The sequence below is a fragment of the Hydra vulgaris genome, chromosome 03, assembly GCF_038396675.1.
Source record: "Hydra vulgaris chromosome 03, alternate assembly HydraT2T_AEP".
NCBI classification, from domain to species: domain Eukaryota; kingdom Metazoa; phylum Cnidaria; class Hydrozoa; order Anthoathecata; family Hydridae; genus Hydra; species Hydra vulgaris.
In genome coordinates, this window is record NC_088922.1 from 7,211,473 (window position 1) to 7,224,248 (window position 12,776).

General features: G+C 26.9%; 1 protein-coding gene across 2 annotated transcripts in view; it reads left to right on the forward strand.

The window, feature by feature from the left end:
* Positions 1-12,776, forward strand: part of LOC101240553 (uncharacterized) — a 75,929-nt gene that overhangs the window by 31,124 nt on the left and 32,029 nt on the right. For both annotated transcript variants that reach the window (XM_065792210.1, XM_065792211.1), the window contains exon 4: positions 12,230-12,437. In XM_065792210.1, coding sequence (XP_065648282.1) covers positions 12,230-12,437 — 208 coding nt within the window. The remainder of the gene's footprint in view (positions 1-12,229; positions 12,438-12,776) is intronic.

Genomic DNA, 12,776 nt, shown 5'->3' on the forward strand with positions numbered 1-12,776 from the left:
ATAACAAAGTTAAAAAATTCGTTAACTTTTGTAAAAACAGCTAAACTTTGGAATATATCAAACTATGAAATACAGGTATCTTATGATGTTGTCAATTTATATCCATCAATTCCTCTGGGAGAGGCTACAAAAATTCTTCTTGATATGTTAGAGCACTTCCCAAATTTAAATAAACTAACAATAGTAAGTGTTTCAGAAATAAAATCACTAATAGAACTGTGTTTATATAAATGTTATTTTTTATGGAATGAAGAAATTCATGAGCTTGTAGATTCAGGTCCAATAGGACTTTCACTCATGTTAGTAGTTGCGGAAGGTTTCCTGCAATTTTTTGAAAATAAAACAATCGACATTGCGCTTCATTCTTATCCATTGTTAGAAATAAAATTGTTTTTTAGGTACATAGATGATAGCCACGCAAGATTTACAAATATCGACAATGCCATCCGTTTTCAACAAATATTAAACAGTCAACATCATGCCATCAAATACACAATTGAATTGGAAGATGAAAATAAAAGATTAAATTTTTTAGACATCCGAATAACCAATAATCGAAAAGCTAATTATGATTTTAACATACATCAAAAAAAAGCAATAACAAATATTCAGGTTAAGCACAATTCAAACCACGATCCAAAAATTTTAGAAGGAATATTTAAAGGATTTATTCATAGATGCTTTATCAATTTGCTCTGAACAATTATTTAAATAAGGAAATCGATTTCCTAATAAATGTGTTTGCTGAAAATGGATACGAAAAGAAAAAATTACAAGACCTTGCAAATATTGTTATAAAAAAATGACACTCAAATAATGAAATAGTTTTATCTAACAACAAAGCAACTATGCCAACTATCTCACTACCGTGGATCCTAATATTATCACCAAAACTTGGAAAAATCTTTAGGAAAGCAGGTTACAGGACAGTCTTTAAATCTAGTGCAAATCTTAAATCTTTGCTAACTTCACACAACAAAACAAAACTACCATCAAATAGCCATCCCAGAGTATACCTAATAGAATGCGAGTGTGAACAAAAATACATTGGCAAAACAAAAATGAAAATAGCAACAAGAACAAAACAACACCAAAAAAATGTCTTTGAAGAAAAATTAGAACAATCTGCAATTGGGCATCATAAAATTAAATGTTCATGTAGTATAAAATGGGATCAAGTAAAGACGTTAAAATTAGAACCAAAAAATTTGAAAGAAAAGTTCGAGAGGCAATCAAAATTCAGTTCAACAAATGCAGACCTAAAAATGGAGGAATGAATTTAGATGATGGCCAATATGTAAAAACGCAACTCTGGACGCCATATTTTTTATACCTACGTAATATTAAAAGAAGCCCAATTAAAGCAAACTTTAAAGAAGCCATTAAAAAGTGACTTTACCGTTTGTTTGTAATTTAATTAAATTAATAATTTGTAATTAAAGCCGAAGATGCTAGTATCAATAACACAGGTCAACAAAAAAAAAAATTTTTTCTGGTGCCGAGCAAATAATTTGTTTTTTGTATAGCATTTCTCATTTTGATTTCAAATATGCAACTCTTTTTTTACCATCACGTCAAGTTGTAAAGATATTTAGGTTCAAATCTTAAGTATTTAGGGTAAAGTCCCTAAGATTGTCGAAAATAAAATTATTCAAAAGTATGTCAACCTGGGTCTCAAAAGAAGCATATTTTCATAGAGATTTTAAAAATGTTATTCATTTGTAATAAAAATAAGTATTTTTTGTATTATTGCTGAATAACATTCTGTTAAAATTTTTTTAAGAGTCTTTAGCATTTTTTCACATAATTTTTTTGTTAATAAATTTTAAGAAAAAATATTTATGTTTTCTAAAATCTCTATGAAAATACGCTTCTTTTGAGACCCAGGCTGACATACTTTTGAATAACTTTTTTTCGACAATATTCGGGACTTTACCCTAAATACTTAAGATTTGAACCTAAATATCTTTACAACTTGACGTGATGGTAAAAAAAGAGTTGCATATTTGAAATCAAAATGAGAAATGCTATACAAAAAGCAAATTGTTTGCTCGGCACCAGAAAAAAATTTTTTTTTTGTTGGCCTGTGTAATCTAGTGAAAATTTCATAGATAAAATAAAAAAAGAAGTATTGAGAGAATTCGTATTTATTGATGTTCATATATTAAATTTATTCAACTCTCATACAATATGTATATATATATATATATATATATATATATATATATATATATATATATATATATATATATATATATATATATATATGTATATATATATATGTAAAATATATATATATATATTTTACATATATATATATATATATCATTTGTATCAATTTTTCTTTAAATTCAGCTCACTACTGACTTTGAAGTACTTGCAATTGCTGATATCTCTCTCTGAGAATGTGTAGAATGAAGAAGTAAGGTTTTCACTTTCCTGCTTTTTCTTGGGGTTAAGTCTGGAAACTTGCCCACACTAAAAAAATTAATGAGAGGTGAGAATGGTTACAAGTCAGGATTTAGGCATTAAAATTAGCAACAATAATAAATTATTAACTATAACTAATTGAACTATTAACCAATACTTAGGTTTCGATAATTCTGAACTCAAAAAACTTGCAAAATATTGTTCCAAAAATAAATAAGTGAAATCAATTTTGAACTTACTCCAACCACACTTTTCAACAATTGATAGCTAATTGAGTAATAACCTAACTTTTTGACAGATAGGGTAGTCTGATACAATTGCCCCAGTTTAAAAATAATCATAGTTAAATTAGTAACTAAAATACACAAAAAATATTATTTTAAATAAAATTTATTTGCTCCCAAAAATCATTTAAACTTTAAAATTATTTAAAAAGTAAAGTGTCCCTAATAATTTGGCAACCCACTGTATATTAAATTTTAACAAAAAAAATTAAACATTAACTAACTTTTCTCTTTTCTCATATAAATAAATTAAAAACTATGTATAATTTTTTTTAATTATTTTTAAGTTTGTAGTTGCAACTATACAACTAATAATGTTTTATTTTTAAAAAGTGAGTAAAAAATAAAAAATATAACTTATTTCAAAAATAAAAATTGTATTTAATTACTTTACCAGCAATTATTCTAGGTCTCTAAGTACTATTTATTAAAAGATATATATCAGTGCATTTTCACTTGCCTTATGAAAAAAAAAATTAATCTAAAAAAAAGTTTGACTTGCATCCAGAAAGCATTTACAAAGAATTTAATTTTTAGTAAAAAAAAAAAGAAATAAAGAATTGCAATAAAAATTAGGAAATTTTTTTAAATTGAAATTTTATTATTAAACAATATTTATTAAACAATGTTTAATTCAATCCATGAAAGTTTCTCTGTTTAAAATTGTTAAATATGAACCAATTTGTTATGCCTAAAAATTACCAATTGTCCAAAATTCTTTGTCAAGGCCGGAAAGTATTTTCCTGAAAAATGTTGTGATAGCAAGTCTTATCATAAATTCCAAAGCAACCCTAAACATTCACAGAATCACCTCCGCTACACATGCTATACATCCTTTAAATCCATAAGACAGTGTTGCACAGTTGAAACTAAAATTAAAAAAATATATGTTAAAAGAGTTTTATATATATTTTAAACTATTTTAGTATATATATATATATATATATATATATATATATATATATATATATATATATATATATATATATATATAGATTGCTTTTGTATTGAAACGATTTATTATTTTATAAATATTATTTTTGCTTCTTCTTAATTTGATATTTAAACGGTTTCTTTATTTCTTTTCTTTTTTATGAAACTTTTTTTTCTAATTTGAAAAGTTTAAAAATTGCACTGAAATAGCTCCAAGCAAACAAGCAAGTAATTATGAGAAAAGAATTTTGGGTAATTCCATGTGAATTGACTTATGTCATGCCACCACATATCTTTGACTTTGCTGATTTTTATACCATTGAGATTATTTAATAAAATAAGAATTCCTTGAAAATTTTAGCCTCTGGCTCCAAAAAGATCCAAAAATATGACACTTTTACTTTTAGCAGATTTTGGCCAAGCCCCTCTTGTCCCTTCAGAATTACAACGTTTATTTAAAAGTTTCAAGTCTCTAAAAATATTTGTTCTTTTTACTAAAGCATTTGTACCAGGCTATTTTCAGGTGCGACGAATAAAATAATCAGAAATATAATGAATTATTATCAAGTACCTGTATTTATCAATTCAAATAAATTTAGGCAATTTTTATATGCTGTTTTTAATGCCAGAGAAACTCATGTAGCCTTGATATCATCAAGGCCATATGCACATGACCATAGCACCAGGGGACATGCCCCACATTTACTTTATAAAAAAAATTTTTTTCAATTTTATTAAATATAACTTTGAAAATACTGTCCTCAAAAATTTTTTTGGTTTATATTTGTTCTGTTTTATTTAATTATTTTAAAAATAAAATACAAAAAATAAAGTGTCAGTTGCTGTTACAGGTGCATCAATGATACAAGTTGTGTTGGTAATTGAAACCAAAATAATTTGTTAAAAGGGCTGTGTGGGTTTATAAACTTTGCCATAACATACTTAACAGATACAAATTTTAATAATCTGCCATCATCTTGAAAAGATTTCAATACAATAAACTTCATTTATCAAACCAAGCCAGTAAAATGCATCAACACAGTATTTACACAGAATAAACTCACCAAATCTATTAATATTAGTTTGACTGTTTTTTAATCTGTATACTTGCAAATCAAAATTCTTATAAACATATGAACTTTCTTAAAAAATTTTAAAAAAGATCATTGAATATAGAATATTCAATTTTTAAAGACAATTTTTAAAGTTATCTTTAGTTCGTTAATCTCAGAAAAATTTTTTTTTTAAAGTGGGTCATGGTGCCTCATGCGCCATTTTGTTGTCTGCTCTGGAAATAATATAAACACGCGTTTATCAGGACTATACAAATGCTGAAATTTTCAGAGCTTAAGTTTTTCTGGAAAAGTAGTAAAAAATCTATCACGAATATCCGTTACAAAAAAATGGGGCGCATGACCCCCTCTGTCCCTGGTGTCTTAGACTCTGGAAACAACTTTAACATGAACATTTATCAGCACTACACAAATGCTAAAAGTTTCAGAGCTCCAGCTAGTCTAGAAGGTAGCAAAAAATCAATTGCAATATTTAGCTACAAAAGTATGGTGGCTGTGCCCTGTTATCCATATATGGAAATCCATATACTTGTAGATCAAAATCCTTATGATTACTGAAAGATCGATAAATATATATTGATGTGATATATAATAAAAATTATTTTTTCATATTATCAAGGCCACATGGGTTTCTTGAGCATCAATTCAGGTATATAAAAAATTGCCTAAATTTATTTAAATTTGTATTTACAGGTGCTTAATAATAATTTTTTACATTTCTGATCATTTCATTGGATTTGTCACCCCTGAAAATAGCCTTGTACACATTTTTAAGTAAAAAGATCAAATATTTTTTAAAGTTATGTAGGTTGAGACCTTTAAATAAATGTTGCAATTCTAAGGGGACAAGAGGGACCTGATCAGTATCTACTAAAAACAAAATTGTCATATTTTTGGATCTTCCCGGAGCCAGGCTAAAATTATTAAGGAGTTCTTATTTAACTAAGTACTCTCTCTACTGTATAAAAATCTGCAAAATCCGAGATATAGGGTTACATTTAAAATTTGTGTCATTTGACATGGAATTACCCTTTTGTAATTGAAACTTGAAGAAATGAGTTCAATAGTTTTTAATAAAAGATTTAAGTTTTTAATAAGCCTATCTATTAATTTCAATTGAAGTCTTGTTTTAGATAGTAAGTTGAATAAGCTAAAAAAATATTGCATATTATCAAGTATATTTTATTTTTTAAAAGTTTTTATTTAAATTATTAAGTATTTATATTATTAAGAATATTTTATTTTTTTAAAGTTTTTATTTAAATATAGAATTTAAAAAGCTTTTTAAAAAAATACTAAAGCTCTTTAGCCCTTTTAGTTTTTTTTTACAGTTTTTTTTTTTAATGAAATTCTTATGCTTGTAATAAAAAAAAATTGAGTTATTTTTAAAATAATTATGCTAAAACATTTTTTAAAAATCTTCAATTATGAACTTTTTTACCTTAAAGACACTCGCAAAAATCTAAGAATGAATAAACATTTTTTTTGCTTTTTTTTTATTGTGTAATTACATAATACTTATTAGAGTGAATTTTAAATGTTGACATCTTCAATAGATTTTATATGTATAAATATTTAAAAATAAAACTTCTTTTTATGGGTTAATTTCTATTTATTAAAAATATATTTATTTTTACGATATTTTGAGGGAATATTGATACCCTCATTATTAAATATATTAAAAAGCATTATAAAAAATAAAACCACTTTATTATACAAAACCGTTTAAAATTTATGAAACAATGTTCTCTGTAAGAGTTTCTTTTTAAGAGTTTTTTCATCGATAATTTTAGGGTCATGAGTTTGGTTTAATTTAAAAGTTTGTGATTGCACTTTTGCGATGTATTTTAAAACTATATGTACTGGTTTTATTGTTGGTAACTGAAACATCAAGATAGTTTAATGTATTGGTTAAGTCAGCAGATTCCATTGTGTATTGAATACTTTTGTGTTGTTTGTTAAGTAGATCTAAAAACTTTTGCACATCTTCTTCGAACTGGAACCTTGAATGTATATCATCGACATATCTTTTAAATGATTTCACATGGATGCTATTGTTAAGCGCCAATGAAAGAGCATTACTTTCATGATATTGTAAAAAACACTCAACAACTACCACCATAAGAGCTAACAAAATTTTTCTGAAGTTTTTGAGCTCATGATATCATTTTCATATAAAAAATAGCAGTGAGAAAGACAAAGTTCTAAAAGTAACCTGATCTCTTCAAAAGTTAATTTAGATATAAAGCTCTGGTTGTTTCTTAATCTTTTAACTAGTATAATGATTGCGTCTTTAATTGGGACCGAAGGGTACAAATTAATAACATCAAAGGAGACCTGAACCTCATTTTTATCAATTTCCCATAATCTTGCTGTATCCACAAATTGTTAAGAATTTTTTAAACTCATTTCATTTAAGTTTAGAGTGGGTTATACCATATTGACTAAATATTTAGAGATGCTATATGTAGGTGTACCAATGGTGCTTACAATTAGCCTCTTTAGGTAACCTTTTTCAGGTTTATGGGCTTTAATTACTCCATATAAACATGATTGTACGGCGTTACTCGGATAGATATTTTTATATTCTTTTTTGGTAAAACGCCCTAGTTTATTTAACTTTCTGAGAGTGATTTTTTTGTTATTATAGTGATATTTTAATGCGCTAGATATTTTTTTCTATTTTGCTTTATATAAGTAAAATATGACTCAACTTAAAAAACACTAAATTTTGCTGTTTAAAAAAAAATCTATATTTTATACACAAGCTTTATTGTGCCTATGTAAACTGACTTACTAAGGTGGGCCCAGGCAATCGGCTGCCATTTCTGCTGAGGCTTATATATATATATATATATATATATATATATATATATATATATATATATATATATATATATATATATATATATATATATATATATATATATACATATATATATACATACATACATTTATACACACGTATATGTGAAATGAAAAAAGTCTGATTTTTCACATATACGTGTGTATAAATGTATGTATGTATATATATATGTATATATATATATATATATATATATATATATATATATATATATATATATATATATATATATATATATATATATATATATATATATATATATATATATATAATATATATATATATATATATATATATATATATATAAGCCTCAGCAGAAATGGCAGCTGATTGCCTGGGCCCACCTTAGTAAGTCAGTTTACATAGGCACAATAAAGCTTGTGTATAAAATATAGATTTTTTTTTAAACAGCAAAATTTAGTGTTTTTTAAGTTGAGTGATTTTCTACTAATTTATTATTGCTCTGTTCTTTTAAGAACATTGAGCGCTCTATTTTGTAGAATGCTTTTAAAATTATTAGTGTATAAAATTAATTGTATATATATATAATATATATATTTATATTCATATATATATATATATGTATATATATACACACATCCTAACATATATATATATATATATATATATATATATATATATATATATATATATATATATATATATATACATATAGATATATACATATATAGATATATACATATATAGATATATACATATATAGATATATACATATATTTATATATACCATGTCTATAAGTATGAAATGAGCGTTTTTTTTTCAAAATAAAACACTATTTTCTAATGGAAAAGTAAAAAATATTTTATTTAAAGTATTTGCCATTGCTTTCTACACATTTTGACCACCTTTCTGGCAATTTGTGGATACCACGCCAATAAAACTGATGGTTTTTTGAGGCAAACCATTGGAAGACCCATTTTTCGACTTCTTCGTAGGAATTAAAGTGTTGGTCATTCAATGCGTGTCCTATCGATGAAAACAAATGGTAGTCGGAAGGAGCCAAGTCTGGTGAATACGGCGAGTGAGGTAACTCTTCCCAGCCAAGTGATGTTATCATTTCCTTGACCGCTTTTGCTGTATGACTCGGAGCATTATCATGCAACAAAAATACTTTTCCGTGTCTTCTGGCTCATTCTTGTCATTTTTCTATCAATGCATGGTTCAAATTGATCATTTGTTGTTAGTAGCGTTGCGTATCAACAGTTTCGCCAGGTTTTAGAAGTTCATGATACACCACTCCCTTCTGGTCCCACCAAACAAAAAGCAGTTTTTTTTCTGAACCGATCAGGCTTTGCAGTCGATGTTGATGCTTCTCCTGGATTTACCCATGATCTTTTGCGTTTTGGATTCTTAAAATAAGTCCATTTTTCATCACCAGTCACAATTCGATGCAATACTGACTTCCTTTTGTGTCGTAACAGCAACATTTCACATGTGGTTTTTCGCTTTTCTATCTGCCTGTCATTCAAGTCATGTGGCACCCAATTCCCGCACTTTTGGATTTTTCCCATAGCTTTTAAACGATCAGTAATTGCTGGTTGTGAAACATTTAACATTTCTGCCATTTGTTTTTGACTTAAAGTGTCATCTTCATCCAGTATTGCTTGCAATTCTGTGTCTTCAAACTTTTTTGGTGGTCTTTCACGCTCTTCATTTTGCACATCAAAATCATTATCTCTGAACCATTGAAACCATCTTTTGCATGTTGCTTCCGATAGAGCATGATCACCATAAGCTTCAACAAACGTTTGATGCGATTCTGCAGCACTTTTCTTCAAATTAAAACAAAAAATTAATGCTTTTCGCAAATCATCATTTTCTGGTACAAAATTCGACATTTTTAACACGATTAAAAAATATGTTGTTTATACAATGACTTGATGTTTACTAAATATGTTTGACAGATGTCATAGCAACAAAATTAAAAAAAAATTAAGGCCCGTTCACAACAAATGTTCTCTATTGATACATTTGTAACTCGACGCTCACTTCATGCTTAATAACAAATAATAAATGCATGTGTATGTGTCTGTTTGTTTTTTGATCTTATCTGTTTTATTTTTTTCAGTTGCCCACTACAAACTTCAGTTCAGTTCATAACTTTATGTATAAAAATAGTTTTATTTATAAAACTAAACTTTATAGATTTTTTCTATTAGTTTGTTCAATCAAAAAAAAATTCATGGAGATTATTAACATTTATTTATTAATTAATAATTTTTTCAGTATTATAAAAATTTACAATAAAAAGGTAAATTTAACTTAAAAACTGAAAGGGGATAATACCTAATTAAAGATGCCTACCTTATTCCTTGAATTGTAAAGTCAATATATTGTCTTGAAAAAATAAAACAAAATTTTACAATCATCAGCACAACCGATATTCAGCACAACGGATTTCGTGATATTTCGAAGCCATGTTAAGAGCACAAAGATTTCTTAAATATTTTGGCGCTTAAAAGCAAATTTGTTTCTTTCAATCGATTAGCTTCAATTGCAATTTTGTTAAAGGCTTGGTTCACCAACACGCAACTCTTATATTTAGGAAGTGCTATTTTTTGGTTAACTCTCAAAGATTTATCAATGTTTAACCCAGCTAAAATCATTAATTAAAGATGATGGTGCTAATTCAACACATCTTCCATGCTTGGATTCAAATAGCGATTTGGTACTCTTGATCTAATGAGAACAGATTCCATTTTTTTAGGATTGTGTCCCTTGTTGGGACCAATAATCCATAGAGCTTTCTTTTTTGTAAACATTTGAGTTGCATAATTTTTTTTGATTTACTGTTTCCCCAAATTTCAACATCATGTGTTAAATGGCTTCTATTTAAAGCATTGTATAAAGCAACTTTAGATTTACTTGGGAATAGTTCATAGAACTTTCTAAGTAGGTAGATGATGATGTTTGTACTATATGGTGATGCCATTTATTTTTTTGTCTCAAACAATACTAAAAATGCTAACACTTTTATTTTTATAATTTTCCCACATTAGCTAATCTTTAGTCCTTGTAACGTTATTTCTTTTTGCTCTTCCAAGTTTTTTCAGGATTAAGTGATAGTCCATTCCCTAAAAGCCAATTACTAATTTTTTCTAATTTCCTGCAACATATTTCCTGTAACTGTTTAATAAAGTCAGCCTTTGCAATCATTGTTGTATCATCAGCAAAAAAGATAGTGTCACCCAACTTTACTACTCTTTCTTTTGATGTATAACTTCCGATAACAACTGACTGCCTTCTGTTTGTTAAATATGAAGAGATCCATTTTAAAGTTTTTTCAATAACACCAATGTTTTTGAGCTTGTTGTAAATTATGCTATGGGCACAGTTATCAAAAGCTTTTTTTACATCAAGTAAAATGCAACAATTTATTTTGGTTTCTGGAGCCCGTTATCATGTTGATACTTTTTAAATTAGGATGTATTGCATTGCATTCCTTTTTGATTAATTGGAATAATTCCATTATCACTAAGATTTTTCTCAATTTGATTTTTTTTTTTTTTTTTTAATTCACCTCCCCAAGGCCCAGAAGGCCACTATAGACAAGGAGGCTACTTAATTGTGGTTATAACCCTCTCTCAACTCTATAACTCCAAAACACGAAACTTGACAAACAAGGCCGCTGCGCTGAGAAACAAGTTGAGCGCGGTACTACCAGGGACATGGTGGGGATCAAACTCGGAACCTCTCGCTTATGAAGCGAGCGCTCTACCACTACACCACTACCGCACTACACCACTACCGCATATATAAAGCTTTTTCAAATATTTTTGACAATGCTGGCAATATACTTATTGGCCTGTAATTCTCCATAATGGTTTTATTTCCTTTTTTATAAATAGGTTTTATCATTGTTAGTTTTAATTTTTGTGGGAAACATCCAGTTCTAATAGAATCATTAATAATTTTTGTTAAAAAATGAGGGCAACCTGATAAACAATGTTTAACTAACTTATTACTTATTAAATCAAAACCACAACTACTTTTTGGAGCAAAACTGTTAACAATTTTTGTAAATGATTCATCATATACTGACTTGAAATCCCAAGTAATATCGTGGAATGAAAGATATTTGGAATAATTTAGGAGGTTAAAGTTGTTTGATCTAAGCTCAAGCAAAGTATCAGTAAAGTGATCTATAAACAAGTTCGCTATTTCCTGTTCTGATTCAATCAAACAGGAATTTTTTCAATTTTTATCAAATAATCACCTTTAGTAGATCTATGAAGGGCATTGTTTAGAACAATCCGAGTTTTCTTACTGTCCCCTTTACAATGTATCAGCTGTTACCTAAAGAAGTTATTTTTTTGGCTATGGATAGTTTTTTTATATACTTTTTTTTTTTAAATAAAAAAAAAGTATATAAAAAAATTATCCATATATTTTTTTATATACTATACATATTTTTATATACTTTTTTTATAAGCTTTTAACTAAAAAAAAATATTTTTCTTTTAGTTAAAAGCTTATCACATAATTTATATCACTAAAAGTTATTCAAGTTAATTTAAGTTATTAAAGAAGTTTAAAGATGCAATTTGAAAAGACCTGCCTGAAATGGTTTAATTATATTTATTATGAAGTAATTGATGCTTAATTTTTTTTACTCTCCTAGGTACATGACCCTGATTTTCAATCAAAAGTTACATGTAGTCTAGATACAGAAAATTCTTTTTTTGTTATGAATGCTATGTGCATTTATGTAAAAAATGGAGCTTTAATTGATTATGAAGAAAATAAACATTTTACTCTAAAAATTGTTTGCACTGATGATGGTCAACCCCCGTTGTCTGTTTCAAGCAACATTACTATTGAAGTTAAAGGTATATTGATGTTATAATTACTATTACCTTAGTATTATATATATATATATACTATAGTTTTTGTCAAAAGACTAACTATGTCTTTTGACACACTAAGTAATGGCAAAGAACATATAACCAAATAATTTTTTGCTATATATTAATGATTTGTTTCATGGTTTGGAGATTTTTTTTTTTGTGAAATTTAAACTTATTTTCTAATGTATTTTAACGGCATAAATACAGCAAGAAAGATGAAAAAGATCTTAAGTCAAATTATGTAAAAAATGATAGTGGCAACATTAACTCCTAGATGTCCCGACCCATAAAATATGGGTCTTGGTATTTCGGCTCCACACC